Source organism: Coregonus lavaretus, assembly GCF_964263955.1.
Source record: "Coregonus lavaretus genome assembly, chromosome: 11".
In the NCBI taxonomy this organism is placed as follows: domain Eukaryota; kingdom Metazoa; phylum Chordata; class Actinopteri; order Salmoniformes; family Salmonidae; genus Coregonus; species Coregonus lavaretus.
The window spans coordinates 31,493,451-31,513,922 of NC_139998.1; the positions used below are offsets into that span (position 1 = coordinate 31,493,451).

At 42.4% G+C, this 20,472-nt stretch overlaps 1 protein-coding gene across 1 annotated transcript in view; it reads left to right on the plus strand.

Annotated features, from left to right (window-relative positions):
* The window catches only part of LOC311137795 (nuclear receptor ROR-alpha A-like), a 286,358-nt gene that overhangs the window by 181,319 nt on the left and 84,567 nt on the right, over positions 1–20,472 (plus strand). The window contains exon 3 of the mRNA XM_084172381.1: positions 13,649–13,678. Within this exon, the coding sequence (XP_084028507.1) occupies positions 13,649–13,678 (30 nt within the window). The remainder of the gene's footprint in view (positions 1–13,648; positions 13,679–20,472) is intronic.

Here is a 20,472-nt window from a genome sequence, read left to right on the forward strand (position 1 = left end):
AAGATCACCATACACAATGCCAAGCGTCGGCTGGAGTGGTGTAAAGCTCACCACCATTGGACTCTGGAGCAGTGGAAACGTGTTCTCTGGAGTGATGAATAACGCTTCACCATCTGACAATCCGACGGACGAATCTGGGTTTGGCGGATGCCAGGAGAACTCTACCTGCCCCAATGCATAGTGCCAACTGTAAAGTTTGGTGGAGGAGGAATAATAGTCTAGGGCTGTTTTTCATGGTTTGGTCTAGGCCCCTTAGTTCCAGTGAAAGGAAATCTTAACGCTACAGCATACAATTACATTCTAGATGATCCTGTGCTTCCAACTTTGTGGCAACAGTTTGAGGAAGGCCCTTTCCTGTTTCAGCATGACAATGCCCCCATGCGCAAAGCGAGGTCCATGTAGAAATGGTTTCTTGAGATCGGTGGGGAAGAACTTGACCGGCCTGCACAGAGCCCTGATCTCAACTCCATTTTGGAACGCAGACTGCGAGCCAGGCCTAATCGCCCAACATCAGTGCCCGATCTCACTAATGCTCTTGTGGCTGAATGGAAGCAAGTCCCAACATCTAGTGGAAAGCCTTCCCAGAAGAGTGGAGGGTGTTATAGCAGCAAAGGGGGGACCAACTCCATATTAATACCCATGATTTTGGAATGAGAGGTTCGACGAGTGGTCATGTAGTGTAACATGACCAAAATGAAACATGGTAACAAGATGAAACATGGTAGCCCTCTCCTGCAGTCAAATGACCAAATCGCCCTCTAGCGGTCTCATTGGTGGAATGTTATTCATATTTGTCATAATTTCATAATTAATCAATATAATTTTTTTGAACCTCCCGTTAATCCAGTGATTCTATGTAATACGGTTTTGTTCTTTTTCAGTCTCCTGGGAGGTAAAGAAAGTGTAATATTGGGATGCAAACTCAAAATTGAATGGATTTCAACTTTATATCTGAAATGGTCTTCTTTTTTTAAGACCATAACCATGTGTGTGAGGTGTATACTTTTGTTTCAAAGTAGATATGTTTAAGACTACCAAGACCATGATTTAGCCCACTGCAGTAAAAGGTTAAACGTGACTGCTGAGAAGTCCAAAGACTAGATTCCTATCAGGATTGGGACAGGTCAGTCTGATGAGCACCTCACTAGCAGCATGTTATTTAGGAAAGTGTTACAGATGTAGGATCTTAATTTGATCACCCGGTTGCAGGAGACATTTCCTGCAATGCAGGACATTTTAAACTTGTACTGTAGTGTATTTGAGGTTTAAAAAGGCTTCTGAAGTTTGTAATTTCCAATTTGACATTTCAGATTTGATTTTACCTTACGAAAGATTTATCAACCCCTACAAAAATGTCAGTTAATAATAATCCACATCTCCTGTTGCTGCAGAATTATTTTCCTGCTATATATTATTTCAAAAAACCCTGCCAGTAGCAAAATGGCTCAAATTACAACTATATAGACCTCCGGTAAAGGCAGTCTACATTTAAGTAATTTAGCAGACGCTCTTGTCCAGAGCGACTTACAATAGTGCGTGCATACATTTTTATTTGTACTGGTCGCCTGTGGGAATCGAACCCACAGCCCTTGCTTTGCAAGTGCCACGTTCTACCAACTGAACAACACAGGACCCTAGTAGCATGGGAGCTGCTGTTGCGGTTTCCTGTAGAGATATCTATGTGGTGAGACATCCTTAGTGCTGCACATGCACAACAACAGCAGACCACACAGAGAAGAACATAGCAGAGCTTTGAAAAGGTTGATCTGAAAGCTTCATCACCTCTAGTTAGTTATTTTTCTAGGCCTACTGAATAGGTTAGCCCAAGGGAGCACATTGCAAAAAATTATTGAGTATTGCCAGTTTTACATTATAACTGTGAGATATGATTAACTCTAGTATTATGAATATACAGTTGAAGTCGGAAGTTTACATACACCTTAACCAAATACATTTAAACTCAGTTTTTCACAATTCCTGAGATTTAATCCTAATAAAAATTCCCTGTCTTAGGTCAGTTAGGATCACCACTTTATTTTAAGATTGTGAAATGTCAGAATAATTGTAGAGAAAATGATTTATTTCAGCTTTTATTTATTTCATCACATTCCCAGTGGATCAGAAGTTTACATACACTCAATTAGTATTTGGTAGCATTGCCTTTAAATTGTTTAACTTGGGTCAAACGTTTTGGGTAGCCTTCCACAAGCTTCCCACAATAAGTTGGGTGAATTTTGGCCCAATCCTCCTGACAGAGCTGGTGTAACTGAGTCAGGTTTGTAGGCCTCCTTGCTCGCACACGCTTTTTCAGTTCTGCCCACAAATGTCCTATATGATTGAGGTCAGGGCTTTGTGATGGCCACTCCAATACCTTGACTTAGTTGTCCTTAAGACATTTTGCCACAACTTTGGAAGTATGCTTGGAGTCATTGTCCATTTGGAAGACCCATTTGCGACCAAGCTTTAACTTCCTGACTGATGTCTTGAGATGTTGCTTCAATATATCCACATAATTTTCCTTCCTCATGATGCCATCTATTTTGTGTAGTGCACCAGTCCCTCCTGCAGCAAAACACCCCCACAGCATGATGCTGCCACCCCCGTGCTTCACGGTTGGGATGGTGTTCTTCGGCTTGCAAGCGTTCCCCTTTTTCCTCCAAACATAACAATGGTCATTATGGCCAAACAGTTCTATTTTCGTTTCATCAGACCAGAGGACATTTCTCCAAAAAGTACGATCTTTGTCCCCATGTGCAGTTGCAAACCGTAGTCTGGCTTTTTTATGACGGTTTTGGAGCAGTGGCTTTTTCCTTGCTGAGCGGCCTTTCAGGTTATGTCGATATAGGACTCGTTTTACTGTGGATATAGATACTTTTGTACCAGTTTCCTCCAGCATCTTCACAAGGTCCTTTGCTGTGTTCTGGGATTTATTTGCACTTTACGCACCAAAGTACGTTCATCTCTAGGAGACAGAACTCCTTGCTGAGCGGTATGACGGCTGCGTGTTCCCATGGTGTTTATACTTGCATACTATTGTTTGTACAGGTGAACGTGGTACCTTCAGGCATTTGGAAATTGCTCCCAAGGATGAACCGGACTTGTGGAGGTCTACATTTTGTTTTCTGAGGTCTTGGCTGATTTCTTTTGATTTTCCCATGATGTCAAGCAAAGAGTCACTGAGTTTGAAGGTAGGCCTTGAAATACATCCACAGCTACACCTCCAGTTGACTCAAATGATGTCAATTAGCCTATCAGAAGATAATGACATCATTATCTGGAATTTTCCAAGCTGTTTAAAGGCACAGTCAACTTAGTGTATGTAATCTTCTGACCCACTGGAATTGTGATACAGTGAATTATAAGTTAAATAATCTGTCTGTAAACAATTGTTGGAAAAATGACTTGTGTCACGCACAAAGTAGATGTCCTAACCAACTTGCCAAAACTGTAGTTTGTTAACAAGAAATTTGTGGAGTGGTTGAAAAACGAGTTTTAATGACTCCAACCTAAGTGTATGGAAACTTCCGACTTCAACTGTATATGTGTATAATTGCATTCAGCTTTACATTGCTACCTGTGTAGGACTCAGTTAATTCTGAATTTCTCAGCTTGAACCTGGGAATTTTTCCTTCTGTAACCTTCCTGAAGTGATGAAGGCAGGAATTTGTTAGAATGTTGACTTCTTTGAGGTGAGAGCGGGAGGAGATTGGCTGTAGCGAGTAGTGTTTGCCCTTTGCTCTATTCACTTTTCTGGCCACCATTCACTCCCATTCTCTCGACAACCTCAAGGTCTTCCTATTCTAGGTATTCATGTGAAAAGGCTGTAGAAATGACTGTACTGTGCGTGTTTCTCAGAAAGGAAGTACATTCTAGCAGGAATTCATTTTCTGAACCCAGGTCAGAGGTCACAGCATATAACCCTCAGACTGAGTAATGAAATTCAGCTTCCTCTATAATGTCCAGTTCTGCTCTGGCTGTTCTGACTGACTGTTGGTAAACACTTGAGATAAGCCATATCATTAGATAAATAAAAACATACATTTATTACTGTAATGTCTGTTTGAGATGGACATTATTAGAAACCTTGCGAGGAAGGACATTTCAAATGTTGATGAAGTATGTAAGTACTCCAGAATCTATAAAATAATAATAATAATAATAATATTAAATATTAATATATATATACAGTGCCTTCGGAAAGTATTCAGACCCCTTGACATTTGGGGAGTTTCTCCCATTCTTCTCTGCAGATCCTCTCAAGCTCTGTCAGGTTGGATGGGGAGCGTTGCTGCACAGCTATTTTCAGGTCTCTCCAGAGATGTTCGATCGGGTTCAAGTCCGGGCTCTGGCTGGGCCACTCAAGGACATTCAGAGACTTGTCTCGAAGCCACTCCTGAGTTGTCTTGGCTGTTTGCTTAGGGTAGTTGTCCTGTTGGAAGGGGAACCTTCACCCCAGTCTGAGGTCCTGAGCGCTCTGGAGCGGGTTTTCATCAAGGATCTCTCTGTACTTTGCTCCGTTAATATTTTCCTCGATCCTGACTAGTCTCCCAGTCCCTGCCGCTGAAAAACATCCCCACAGCATGATGCTGCCACCACCATGCTTCACCGTAGGGATGGTGCCAGGTTTCTTCCAGACGTGACGGTTGGCATTCAGGCCAAAGAGTTCAATATTGGTTTCATCAGACCAGAGAATATTGTTTCTCATGGTCTGAGAGTCTTTAGGTACCTTTTGGCGAACTCCAAGCGGGCTGTCATGTGCCTTTTATTGAGAAGTGGCTTCCCTCTGGCCACTCTACTATACAGGCCTAATTGGTGGAGTGCTGCAGAGATGGTTGTCCTTCTGGAAGGTTCTCCCATTTCCACAGAGGAACTCTAGAGCTCTGTGAGGGTGACCATCGGGTTCTTGGTCACCTCCCTGACCAAGGCCCTTCTCCCCCGATTGCTCAGTTTGGCTGGGAGGCCAGCTCTAGGAAGAGTATTGGTGGTTCCGAACTTCTTCCATTTAAGAATGATGGAGGCCACGATGTTCTTGGGGACCTTATTTGAGATTCTTCAAAGTAGCCACCCTTTGCCTTGATGACAGCTTTGCACACTCTTGGCATTCTCTCAACCAGCTTCATGAGGTAGTCACCTGGAATGCAGTTCAATTAACAGGTATGCCTTGTTAAAAGTTAATTTATGGAATTTATTTCCTTCTTAATGTGTTTGAGCCAATCAGTTGTGTTGTGACAAGGTAGAAAGTGACAAGGTAGTCCTATTTGTAAGTCGCTCTGGATAAGAGCGTCTGCTAAATGACGTAAATGTAAATGTAAATGTAGTGGTGATATACAGAAGATAGCCCTATTTGTTAAAAGACCAAGTCCATATTATGGCAAGAACAGCTCAAATAAGCGAAGAGAAATTACAGTCCATCATTACTTTAAGACATGAAGGTCAGTTAATGCGGAAAATGTAAAGAGCTTCTTCAAGTGCAGTCGCAAAAAACATCAAGTGCTATGATGAAACTGGCTCCCATGAGGACCGTCACTGGAAAGGAAGACCCAGAGTTACCTCTGCTGCAGAGCATAAGTTCCTTAGAGTTAACTGCACCTCAGATTGCAGCCCAAATAAGTGTTTCACAGAGTTAAAATAACAGACAGGCCTTCATGGTCAAATCGCTGCAAAGAAACCACTGCTAAAGGACACCAATAAGATGAAGAGACTTGCTTGGTCCAAGAAACATGAGCAATTGACATTAGACAGGTGGAAATCTGTCCTTTGGTCTGATGAGTCCAAATTTGACATTTCTGGTTCCAACCGCCGTGTTTTTGTGAGACGCAGAGTAGGTGAATGGATGATCTCCGCATGTGTGGTTCCCACCGTGAAGCATGGAGGAGGAGGTGTGATGGTGTCGGGGTGATTTGCTGGTGACACTGTCAGTGATTTATTTAGAATTCCAGGCACACTTAACCAGCATGGCTACCACAGCATTCTGCAGCGATACGCCATCCCATCTGGTTTGCGCTTAGTGTTAATATAATTTGTTTTTCAACAGGATAATGATCCAACACACCTCCAGGCTGTGTTAGGGCTATTTTACCAAGAAGGAGAGTGATGTAGTGCTGCATCAGATGACCTGGCCTCCACAATCAACCGACCTCAACCCAATTGAGATGGTTTGGGATGAGTTGGACCGCAGAGTGAAGGAAAAGCAGCCAACAAGTGCTCAGCATATGTGGGAACTCCTTCAAGACTGTTGGAAAAGCATTCCAGGTGAAGCTGGTTGAGATAATTCCAAGAGTGTGCAAGCTGTCAGCAAGGCAAAGGGTGGCTACTTTGAAGAATCAAAAATCAAAAATATATTTTTATATGTTTAACACTTTTTTGGTTACTACATAATTCCATATGTTTTATTTCATAGTTTTGATGTCTTCACTATTATTCCACAATGTAGAAAATAGTAAAAATAAAGAAAAACCCTTGAATGAGTAGCTGTGTCCAAACTTTTGACTGGTACAGTATATATAAAAAAAAAAAGAATCCATGCAGTCCAACTGTGTGTTGTTTTGTGTGATCTTGTGAACACACCCAGTAGTGGTCAGTGCAGGCTGTGGTGTTCAGTATAGTACAGGTCACTACAGTACAGTGCATCAGGGTGGTCTGGATGGGCTGTATTTATGGTTCAGGCTGATAGGGTATTGGGTTTCATGTGTGGTTCAGGCTGGATCACAGGGAGATTACTGAAAGCTCGGAGCCGCCCACTTAGAGTCCACACACACACAGAGGCCTGTACTGCGCCCCTGGCCTCACTTTGACCAGCGCTGAGGGGCTTCCTGTATCTACCGGCCCCCAGGGACCAGTTCTCAGAGGGGAGTTATAGTACTGGCATGCAGGATCAGGAGCAGCAGAAACACTGTGGTTTGGCTTTTCACCTGCACCACTCAACAGACAGCATCACACAGAAACTTTGAACAGAATCACAGACTGTTTTTTTTTCTGAATGAAAAGGAAGTTGTTCATTATTTATAATTTTTCAGACCATACTTTTCCTTCATTGGTCCTCTGAGAGTGTTAAGAAACAACACTTGGCAGTAAGCTACGGTGTTAAAGATTCACTGCTTATTTAGTATAATTGTAAATATTAATATTACGTTGTTGTTATGAACCTTCCTCTACATGATGGCCTCTTACAAGAGGCAATGCGATCCCTCGTTAAGGCCGGGAACGTTGCAGCACAGTTACGTGACTGTTTGGTGGCGCTCACCATTTGTTTAAGCACTCAGCTGAGTGAACCTGGGCTGCGGCGTCTCACCAATAACAACAGCGCTTATCGCTCGGCTCCCTGCGGTACAATTAAAATTCAGTCGGAGTGTTCAATCTGCCTCCCAGCCATGCCTGCTGTTCCCGCGGCCCTCCTGGGCCACGTCTATTCCTCTGCCACCATGTATAATTCACGAGCCACCACACAGCTCCACACACACAGCACTGAGGGCTCACCTGGAGACTCACAGGCCCAATAAAGCAGAACTGCACTGGGGGAGAACCTTGCAGGAGTCTGACAAACATACGGTAGGGAGGGAAGAGTCTGCAAGATAGCCCTTGTGGTCAACAAGGGCTCTATCTGGTAATCATTGAGTCACTCTGATAATTTTAGAAATCCAGGCTTATAGAAATATATATATATATATATATATATATATATATATATATATAGAAAGAGAGAGAGAGAGAGAGAGAGAGAGAGAGAGAGAGAGAGAGAGAGAGAGAAATATATGCTTGTTTTTTTCACCCTCGATCTCCTCTCTTGAAAGACAATTGTGGTGTCCTCTAAAACTAATTTGGATGTAAATCTTCTATTTGTAGATCATTCCATAGTGATGCATAGGAGTAACCTGTGGAGCTCTCTGAGTGGTTGCTTTTAGTTAAAACCAATTAGAAATGACCAGAAATAACAGTGCCTGGAGACAGAGAAGTCATTTTTCTCTTACACCTCCCCAGAGAGTTGGCCTCTCCATGGATTAAGTGTTTTAGTATATTAGGGGGCAGCTGATTAGAACCACTATGCTTTTTTAATCATTACATTTTTGCATTTATAGTTTTTACCAGTATAATAAGGCTAAGTGTGTCACTGCAGAAGGGACACTTATTGGAGTGACTTTGTGTATGAAACTTGGCTTGCACTGCACTGAGTTAGCTCCCTAATTCAGTTTATGGTGTATTGTGTACATGAGTACTTATTGGATTAGGAACCTTTCTTGTAGTCAGTACCTCTCTCCTCTCTCTTAATACAGCCAGCTAATGTGCAGTATATATTTTATTTCATATGGCACTCAATATAGTATATTGTATACTTTGTTTTGTATGGCATGATGCTTTGGATGTAAACTACTCTGAAAGGGAATTGTATCTACAGTTCCAATGTGTATTAGAGAAAAGATGGCCCTAATAATGGACACTGATGGGCTCTCAGTACTTGGGTCCAATAGCCCACGATTTCAGGAAAACCCCACTACTCCCTACCAGGCACCAGTTTGTGAGGCCTCCTGTAGCTGGGGCTGCTGTGCTGCTCTGGTCTGGTCTGTGCTGGCCGTGTCCTTGTGCGCATTGGGCGTGGAGCGTTGGCGTGCCAAGCAGAGCGAAGCTGGAAGCGGACTGGAGGAAGTGTGCCTCCCTGTCTCCCCAGACTGAGCAGTGAATGAGGATAAGTGAGGAGCGCCAGTCAATGAATCAAGCAGCAGGAAGGCAGGGAGCAGCAAGGGGGAGAGTGTGACGTTCCCGCGGGAGGGGCTTCGCATTAGGAACTTCCTCGTCTGTGTGTTTCTGGCACAGGTTAAATGGATCGCTCCCATTAGCGCGCTGAGAGAACAGCTCCATTATATGAAGGAGACTGTAACTTTGAATGTCATGGTGCAACAACCCCTGAATGCACCGGCGTCTCCCAGGGAAGGTGACAATAACCATCCATGATAATCATTCCCTGTCAGGCTTTAAGGAACTTGGAATTATGACGTACGGCCTGCCGCACGCCTCAGACTTCATTACAGCGCTGTCACTTTGAGCTGCAGTCTTCACCGAAGAAGCACCACTCGGCTGACTGGCCCGGCCCCAGCCCACTCCCCAGCCCGCTCCACTTCTGTCTCAGTGGCATGTTTACAGGATGTGTGCCCCCTGCAGATAGATGTAGTGGAGGTTAACCTCCAGCAGTCTGCACACCATCTCCTTTCTGATCTGACGAGGGGACAATTCTCATGAGAAGAAACAGGAGAGAACGTGTTGAGGAGCAGAACTTGTGCTATGAATGTTTACCACTGTGAGGTAGAATCAGAATGATCAAAGGCTTCAAGGTGACAGCCGTCCCCTCCTTCCATTGTGACAAATGGTAATCTCTACTAGAAATATGCATTGGCTCGGTAGTCAAATGAGGGAAGTTTGATGTATCACACTAACAAAATGTATTGGCTAAAGGGACCAATTAATGGCCATAGATTTATATACACTCTACTATGGTCTAGTAACAGCAAGCTTGTTTATGTTAAGGAGAGAATCACCTACAAAGTGACCTCTGAACCTGCCATCCTGTGGATTAGACATACCCTATCAACACACAGAGGTTGTTTCTGCCCAACACACCAATGTCAGTGCCCAGAGCCTAGCCCCCCCCCCCCCCACACACACACACAGCCTGACTCACCCATTGGCTCCCCAGCCCCTACCCTGTGCCACCTCCAATCAGAGGGCTCTGAATGACACATAGCGGAGGAAGTGGGCTAACTGTCCACCCCTTCCTCTCCTCCCCTCCCCTGCCATGGAGCCTGGAACTCTGTTGACAGTAATGATTTCCTCCTTTATGTCTAAGTACATTTTTGGTGTAACGATTAGTTTTCATATCTCTAAGTGACATTGACAGAATGGCTGTTCGTGACGTGGGGAGGATGGGAGACAGATAGCTGATAGGACAGAGCCAACAGGATTCAGATACATAGGGCTAATACACAGTGTAGTGCAGGGAGATACAGGGAGCCATAATAAGAAAATTACGAACACAAAGAGCACAAAATCTGGACCTTCTTAGTTTGGTCTTGTTTAACGCATCCGAGTGTGTAGCTTTCCAATCCTTGTGGCTTGTGGTAAACTGTTGGGTACACACAGATGTTGCTCTCACTTTCGCTATTATAAACACTGCTCTGGAGCATCACTATTATATTCCCTTATCAATGGGTACACAATGTTCATTCTTTAGTTTTGTCTCATCCATTGCCTTTTCTGGGGGAAACAAAATGTTGAGATATATTTCCGAGCTCTGTGGGACAGCAAGCTGATTTAATATTGTCACATAATGGGCAGAATATGTGAATTAGCCATGCTTTTTCTACCAATTTCCATTCCTTCAATGTGTGAAATTGTGTTGCGCGTCTTCAGTAAAATATCTGGAGTATCTCATGCCTTAGAATCCTATGTCTAACAATAACCAGAGCCTGATTACGCCAATGTCAGAATGTCTGTTTTATGTGTCTATAATACAGTTTATAAGATCTGAAGGGAAGCCATGAAATAGCTCCCATTTTGATATGCACTCCTGATACTCTATTTCCACAACATGAAACCAGAGAGGTTCCTTACATGGTGGTGGAGTTCTAAGTCATCTAGCCTATCAACACACAGAGGTTGTTTCTGCCCAACACATCTATTAAGGCTTGACTCCAACACTCCCCCATGGCCTATGAGGCTAACACTGACTACCACACTGAATACCCTGTTATTTGATTGAGATATTAAAGGAGGATTACCGATTGTTTTTATCCTTGCGTAATGTCACAGTTGGACAGACAGTGTTTGGCCGTGAGCACTGGAATATTGCTGTAGCCTGATCACAGAGCCCTGGCCCCTAGGTGGCTGTTTTGTAGTTGAGTTAAAATTATGTTGAATAATAAACTACATTTATCAATCTGACTCCATGTGAATAAATGCAATAGGCCAGAAGTGTCTCTTGTGGGTCTAGCCAGATATAGTCTTGCCTCACCATTCCTATTATTTATAATTACACTTAAGATGACAGTTATACAATTATTGATGTCTGGATACTAAAGGCTAATCCTGCCAATCCAACTTCCAGCATTAATTAATTGAGTCAAGTTTAGCTCAGAGACGTAAAGTTAAAACCCAAGCGTATGCTTGCTATGTGTAGTGTAAATAACTCTGCAATTTAGGATTTACAAATATACAATTATGAACATATAGTCAATCAAATAGTTACTCTATAAACAAGGAATGCATTTACTCAAATCAATTAATAGATGTATTAGTCATGAATTAATGAACTCTTAAAAAATAGAAGTGTACATGGTATACATTACAAAATAAGACAGAGTAAATTACTATCACCAATAAGACTTACGTGGTTACACGTGTCTTCAGTTCAGAATCATCTCTTAGAGAGAAAGTGTGTCTACACTGTAGCTTGCAGACAAGATATCAATGAACCAAAGGATACAGACCTATAATACATAAAAAAACGGAAACTCACCCCCCCCAACCTAAATTAACATTACTTTGCACTTTTCTGGCACAAACAAAAGAAAGGACATCACACCCAGATACTAATCTAAATACCACATTCCTAAATGTCTATGTAACGACAGGACACAGACATTTTCCCATCTGATAAGTAGTGATGTGTGAAAAAATCGATATAGTTACATATCGGGATATTATTTTTGACGATATATTGTATCGTATTGTTTTGTAAATATTGCAATATTAATTTGCGCTAGTTGGCTGTACCTGCACCAAAACTCAAGTATTGTTCCTTCATAGCTTGTTCCCCATCTTCCTTTTAAATAGGGAGCCAATTTGTTCTCAGCCCTTTTATTTCGATGACTGATCAAAACCCGTTTTCTCATAGCTCTCTCTTGTCCCTCTGCAACAGACATATGGTGAGCAATATGTTTGGAAAATCGAATCGCAATAAAATCACACTATCGAATCGCAATACATATACTGTAGATTCGTGAGAATCATGAGAATCGCAATACATATCATATTAGCACCTAAGTATCGTGATAATATCGTATCGTGAGATCCCTGGCAATTCCCAGCCCTACTGATAAGCGGACAGCCCAACAGACAGATTTGTCCTGGTCACACTAAAAAGGAAATTCCATTACACATACAATACAACAACACATGTCAAACTGTTCAGCTCTTTAAGAGCTATTGAAATAATCCAAACATGTCAATAAAAACTAATTCAATTATATTCACAATGTCAGGTCCAGTTTGAATCACTTTCAGCCATGAGGGTGGAAGGAACCAAATGGAGTCTCCTGTACTGTGGGAATGTCCCGCCCAGGGCTGGAGGTGCGAGCAAGGATATACTTTGCTCTTTGAAATGGTAAAACATGGTTATTTCTCTAGATAATACCATGAATCGTGATTGACCACACACTATGATCCCACGCTAGCTAGTCCTGCACTCTTAGAAAAAAGGGTTCCAAAAGGGCTCTTCCGCTGTCCCCATAGGATAACCCTTTTTGGTTCCAGGAAGAACCCTTTTTGGTTTTAGGTAGAACTCTTGTGGGTTCCATGTAGAACCCTCTATGGAAAGGGTTTTACCTGGAACCCAAAAGGGTTCTTCAAAGGGTTCTCCTATGTGGACAGTCGTAGAACCGTTTTAGGTTCTAAGAGTGTGACGCTGCCTGTATCACAGTCCAACAAGGTTATCATCTCACCCCACTACAGTTTCCCCTCTCTCTTTCTGCTCAATGGACCTGCTATCAGATGTGTTTCTGTGTACAGAAAGCTGACGGGCTTATTTTTCCCCCCCCTCATTGGTCTTTCCCCTCAAACATGTCTGAAACATTGTTATCTCCGGCCAGTCGCTCTTTTTTCCCCCAACAGGAATTATTGAATCATGTCAGCCCGCCATCCCCTGAGTTTCCGATGCATGCTGTAGAAAAATGTGCTATTGCTTCCGCATGACATGTGGGATCTATTAGTGTGCTCTCGCCCTGCAAAGCATGAGCATCCGGGCCCGCTGGGGCCCATGGTTGGCTGTGCGATGGCCCGCTTCGGGCTCCCAGGGCATTAGATCCACGCTGCAGATGAGAGCAACTGCAGCCGGAGACAGAGCCAGAGCCAGGGAGGCTCTTCAGATGAGTTGACACCCGAAAGGGAGAAAGCTGAGGACTGCCAGTCCCGCTCCTTCTCCTGCTCCGCCTCACCCTCAGAACACAAGTCTGACTCACAGTGAGGTTACAGCGCTGCCGTTTCCCTCTCTGGGGAACAGACTTAATCATGTACTGACTATAGGCCTTGTGAGGTCTCACTTGGGGGCATTACCATGTTTGTGTAGATTTGTTTTTGTATGAATGTTCGCGATCTGGATGCTGTTGTCCGTGGGGTTGGAGCCACCTTGCCAGGGTTGTTCCTATGGGTTGTTCAGTAGTAGCGCCAGTCATACCACTGCCCTGAGCCTGCATGGGTCCTCTGTGACCTCTGTGATCTAGCCGAGAGACAGACAGGAGCACTACAGGGCCACAGCAGCCCAGTCACATAGCAACACAGCCATGGGGCGCGAAGGGGTTAATTTAGGCCTGGGGATATTGTGTGACTGTCCTTAATTTACAGATGTAATGAGGTTTTAATAAATCTGTTTCTCTCTGTTTTTCAGGTATTTCAGTAGCAAAGAAGACACATACCTGTGAGTACAAATCATTTGATAACATGTATTCAACTTGTTGTTTAAATTAATACAAAAACGCATTAAAATATGTACATTAGCCTACATTATTGCATGATTATAATTGAATACAACAACATATTACAACAACATAACATTACTCGCCTGCTTTTATAAAACCACATTTTCAAATCACACACTGCAATAGGCCTATAGCTTATGCTTAGGATGAAAAGAAGATTAAATGATTGTTTTGTTTTATATTACTACTGTTACTACAGTAGGCCTGCTGTATGTACTGGGAATACCGTTCTCATATCACACATTGACCTCCAACAGCAACATAACCTTGTACTTTCACATTTTCTCAAGTCAACTTTTTTTCATTATTGCAATTCTTCATTATTCCCTATCTGTGTACGGAACTGGAGAGAATATTTTAATAACGCCAGAGAGGAAATTGAAATTATATGCAGTCATATGACTGTCTGAAATCATGCTCAGATATCCCAGCCAAACAGTTTGCTGAAGCTCCTCTTTGTTCTCTGCAAAGCTTACAACTGAAAAAAAAAAGATGAGGGTTCATCAAGGGTTCTTTGAGAAGGGTGATGGTTTTATGTGGAATCATACTGACCCAGAGAACCCTTTGAGCCCTTCAATAGTTCTTTGCAGTTCATAAAAGGGTTCTTTCCTCTTTTAGTGATCATTAAAATGTAGGGGCGGTGGCTCATTTGAATATTTTGGGGTGTGGTTTGCGCACAGCTCTTTTTGTGCAGCCATGAGTGAGAGTGTCATTACAATTTATCTAATCTGTTGTGTTACACTAGTTCACATTATGTATGGCTATGGTCAGTGAAATTGTCTTGTGAAAAACTCATGTATGGCGTTGTGTCAATTGAGAACGATTGATTGAATCAATAGTTCACAATTCTCTCCTCAGGGGCTCCCAGCTGTTCCAGAGCCATCACACCTGATTCAACTTGTTGATAAACACAATAATAAAACCTGTGGAACTTTAACAATATAATATGGCTGTTAAAACAGAATAGAAAAACCTGTATGATTCTACAAATAACCTTTGATATTGTGAAAGGTTCTTTATAGAACTAATCTCCATAAAGTTTCTAAAAATAACCTTAAAAATATAGCCCCAAAAAGGGTTATAACCATAGCAGAACCCTTTTTTGTTGCTACACTACAGTCGTGGTCAAAAGTTTTGAGAATGACACAAGTATTTGTCTTTACAAAGTTTGCTGCTTCAGTGTTATGAGATATTTTTGTCAGGTGTTATTAAGGTATACTGAAGTATAATTGCAAGCATTCCATAAGTGTCAAAGGCTTTTACTGACAATTACATTAAGTTTATGCAAAGAGTCAATATTTGCGGTGTTGACCCTTCTTTTTCAAGACCTCTGCATGCTGTCAATTAACTTATGGGCCACATCCTGACTGATGGCAGCCCATTCTTCCATAATCAATGCTTGGAGGTTGTCAGAATTTGTGGGTTTTTGTTTGTCCACCCGCCTCTTGAGGATCGACCACAAGTTCTCAATGGGATTAAGGTCTGGGGAGTTTCCTGCACATGGACCCAAAATGTCAATGTTTTGTTCCCCGAGCCACTTAGTTATCACTTTTGCCTTATGGCAAGGTGCTCCATCATGCTGGAAAAGGCATTGGTCGTCACCAAACTGTTCTTGGATGGTTGGGAGAAGTTGCTCTCGGAGGATGTGTTGGTACCATTCTTTATTCATGGCTGTGTTCTTAGGCAAAATTGTGAGTGAGGTACCATTTTTAATGGTTATTTATAACTTTAGGAAAGGATTCTTTATAGCACCTCACAGGTTACATTTAGAACCTTATGAGCATGGTTCATTATAGAACCTTCAAAAAAAGGTTCAATATAGCACCAAAAAGGGTTCCTCTATGGTTTCAAGCCAAATTACCCTTATTTGGCACTATATAGAACCATTTGTTTTTAGTGTGTAACCTTTAGAGGCTGAGTTAACTACAAACACTGTGTATTACTGAAAGAGAGATGCTATCAGACAAATACAGAGAGAGATAGAGCGATGGTTTGTGACACAGCATGGTGTTATGAATGCTATGTAAACTCCAACAACAGTAAGTCAACTCAGAGATTCTCTGCCTCTGTAAACTGAAGCCACACAATATTTATATGCATGTGTGTGCATGGGTTTGTGTGTACACATGCGTCTCTGTCTATGTTTGGATGAATGGGAGAGAAGCCCTAAAGGCTGTTCTTTCACTCTGATCATCATGATGAAACTTATGGAGAGGGAAGACCAGAGGGCTTTTCTGTAAGAGTGGTCTGACTGTCTCAGACTGGGAGAGCAGGGTCAGATCACTCCCTGTAAAACACTCCTAAAAAGCTGTTTTGAACATCACAGAGCACAACAGAGGAAATGGTCCTCTGTCTGCACTAGCCAGCCCTCTAGTCCTCCCTTGACTGAAGCAGCCACGTAAACTCTGTCTCTGAAAATAACGTTAAGGTCAAGTAGATGATTGTGTTAAGGTATTTGCCCGTCCAGAGGGATGGATGAAGTGAGTTGTTTGAAGTGTGCTTGTTTGATTTTCGGCCTCCCCTCCTCTGTAAGGTAATACAAAGTTATTTGACCCTTTATCCGATACCCTACTGCTGTCTTAATTAGACCAGAGCTAAGCACCTCTACACCGGAAGGGGTCTCAAATCAAAGAGCATGATTTAGGAGTCTGGGTTCAAAGTCCTTGGCAGAGGCCGGACTGCATACTTTCATTTCAATGAGAAATATTCAAATCTGATCTGTGTCAAGAAATCAAAGTAAAGTGCTTTTACAAGTCACTGATTGATGTGCCGTGCAGACAGGAAGAGGTGATAGTCCCAAGTCAAAGGATGTGAATGCACAGGGAAAGGTTCAAAGGCCAGTTAATGGTCACAGAGACTGTGAGGGAAGATCTGGTGGATTAGGAGGGGAGCTCTAGTACGTCTGGCTAGACTAAAGTTATAAGGTGGATATAGCCCCACCCAAAATTAAGGGTTTAAGGCTGGCTACATGCTACACTATTTATGTCTCTCCAACCAACTACAACTACACCCTGACTACCATCACTTCAGTCAGTCTGTCAGTCATTCAGTCAGTCATTCAGTCAGTCAGAACGGGCTCTCCCATAGTGGCTCCTGCAGGGCCATGCTGGCCAGTGCTGAGTGTCTCTGTGGTCTGAGCTGAGCAGACTCAGGGAGAAACCTCCCTCCCCATCCCCGTCCAGCCCAAAGAGCCCAGAGCCAATGCCTCTGTCTTATCTCTCCCTGCCTGAGTGATCAAACCCCTGGAAATTCCCCACCACGCAGCCACGTCAGCCAGTCCCCTCATCAATATAAATTACAGGGGCATCTGTTCCCTGGCAGACGCTCTCTCCTCTCCTCTCCCCTCCTCTCTCCTATATGTCTAGGTACTCTGCCCTATGAAGGTGAAATATTCTGGATGATAATGGACACTTCATTTATTGTGCTGCAGACCATCATGGCTTCTTCAGACTGTGATAGAGAATGAGAGTAAATGTACAGGCCAGGGGCCTCATTTATAACTGTTGTGTAAATTTCACACTACATCTCTGCGTGTGCCATTTCTGAGAAATCTGCACACGTACAAAAATATTGAGATTCATAAACTTGGCGCACGCCATAAATACGCATGTTTCCTGTAATAGATCATACCTGTCGTAAAACTGTGTGCGCATGAACGAGCATTAAAACGCCGCCTGGAAAATGCCTCCAATCACCTTTTATTGTGTCAATAACGCCCTTTATTTGCTGTATAATGTGGAACTATTGGCATTAGGCCACGGCATGCAAACTACGAATAGTTATTCAATATTACGTTTATCAATAGATTATTGGGTTTATATGTCCTGCCTTGGTAGGCTATAGGGCTGAGATTAAATAGGCAACGATGTCGCGCTGCTATCGCACAGCAATACCGTAGTCTACCCATACTGTCAAATATTTTACATAAGCTACCGGTCTACTTACTGTGTTGGCAGAATGTTTTAATCTTTAGCAGTAATTTATGATGTATCTGGAAAAGGACTGTCAGTTTCTGAATGAGAAAACAATTCAAATTGTTGTGGACCTGTCAGCAGAACGTTTGAATTCAACAATGTTTTGCATCGACTTTTCCTCCAAGCTAAATTTAATGGACTGCCCGCAAATTGTGAAACATTACAGTAGGCCTACTTACAGTAGTTACAGTTCTATTTCTCATGTGTTTTGTTCTACTTTACTTTCTTGTTTTAATTATAGTGACTACTGATATTCATTACTGCATTGTTGGGAGAGAACAAGCAAGAAAGGCATTTCGCTGTACTTGTGCACGTGCCAATAAAAACGTAACTTGATACATAGGCCTACTTCAATGTTAAAGAGCCACTGTTAAATTTGACTGTATACCGGTATTATAAACCGCACTGCCTATGATATTGCAAAACTTGAAATACATATAGCCTATCAATTTACTAGGCTACTAGGTCCAATTAAATGAGAGATGCACATGGTAATTTGTGTATGGCTCCTTCGGGAATATGAACCCATCACGGGCAGAAAAGGTGAGGAATATATTCTGCAATGGTTATGAAATTAAAATAAATAGGAAAAAGATTCCTATGTCAGCTTATTTTTTATAATAAAAACTCTTCTCACTAATGGCAAATGGTTGCATTCTTGTTAATATGTTTTCCTGTTTTAAATGTTTTATGAATAAGATTTTCATCATATCCCCCATTTGCACAACATACTTACTTGCCAGCTTGCAATACAACATTTCAACCACTAGCAGATGTGTGTACGCATGGTCTAAAGTTTGCTGGGAGGTGAGCACATTCTCACGTCAAGTATTGTTTTTTATAAATGCAAACTTTCGCGTGAAAACTGGTGCATGCAAATTTTTTGGGTATATTTTGTACGTACACACGGTTTCTAAATGAGGCCCCTGGGCTGCGGCCTCTCACTCTATCCACCATTAGGGGTGGTCCAACTCCAGCAGGCCATATAACTCTTACCACAAAGCTATAATTCTCAGTAAGGAATCAAGTATGGTTTTCCTTTACATTTTCCCTGACAGCTTTATAGGCTGTGTTTATTTAATGCTACTGCAAGGCAAAGTGGTCTGCAGAAGGGCCCTAAATGGCTATGTTTGGTAGCTGTATTTAAACAACTAAATGTTGATGTATACAAAGCAGTAGTTGAAGTGGAATTTAAATAAATAGTGGTCAACAGTCATGCCATCAAGGCGCATACAATAGTGTTAAATATCTTTTTTTGTATGTTTTTTTGGGGAGCAGGGAAATATGAACAGCTTTTACAGTATTATGATATTATTAATGAAATATTTGACATTACAAGGAGCACCACCAACCACCATAATTTCTCACACTCTCCAGAATGTCTACCTGTGAGATAATTAGTTTGTGTTAAAACATGTTGAGGGACATGGTGTAGACATGTGGATCAGATGGACTAGCTGATTATACAGACAGATTAACTGTCTCACCTCCAATCTCCCATCAGCAGACTGAAGCAGACCTATCTCTCTCACAGCTCTGATAGGACCGACATAGCAGCCAGAGAGCACGGAGAGCTTGTCTTGCGATGTTGCTCTTCCTCTCAGAGAGAAGATCTCCTGATTACCTGGTTCATCTTCTCACTTCAGCTCTCCTGTAACGCCAAACACTGAATAATGCACAGAAAATGTACACCTAGATAAAGGCTACTGTTTGTGGGTTATATGAAATGTTGAAACATTGTTACAGTGCATCTGTCTTGTACTGTATTCATATGGATGACTCCATTGATTTCTCAAGATGAATTCTGCGGGGATATTTGTCAAACTTTCTTTGGATAACTCTGTTTTCACAGTAAATACAGTAGGCCTGGATAACACTGTTGGCAATACTATTTTGTTCCTATCATATTTGAGCAGGTTAGAGATCCATACATACTGTATGTCTTGCCTGGGTATAGAATCACCAGAGGGAGGCAGTATCACAGATGTAGATCTGGAGATGAGAGGAGAGAGGAGAGGAGAGGAGAGGAGAGGAGAGGAGAGGAGAGGAGAGGAGAGGAGAGGAGAGGAGAGGAGAGGAGAGGAGAGGAGAGGAGAGGAGAGGAGAGGAGAGGAGAGGAGAGGAGAGGAGAGGAGAGGAGAGGAGAGAGTTCTACAGACTATACAGCCCAGACTCGTAAATACAATGAGTGTACTCAAGAGTGTATTTATCTCCATTGTGACGAGAGGCAGCCTCCACTAATTGAGAAACATGGCCTCGTCCCTGCATCTTCATTTATTTACCTGCTCTGTGTATTGAGTTGCCCTCCTCAGAGATACGCAGACAGACACAGTGATCCTCTGTTCAACACAACCACATGATTTAGACATCACAGCACACACAATAGACCTGAAAACTGTCTGGAAAATAGCATGTTATCATTAAATCTATCACAATATAGATCCATATGCTATTATAGTTTTAGCTAATGCCTTTGAAATGGTAGGTCTATTTTACCAGTAAATAGATGTACTACTAGCACCTATTTACCACAACTCCTGGTGTGTTTGACATGACTAGGTGATGAATACCTCCCCATTTTACAGACACTCTTATCTAGAGCGACATACAGGATCAATTAGGGTTAAGTGCCTTGCTCAAGGGCACATCGGCAGATGTTTCACATAGTTGGCTCTGGGATTCAAACCAGTGACGTTTTGGTTGCTGGCCCAACACTCTTAACCGCTAGGCTACCTCCCCATGTTAAACATCTGCTTAAC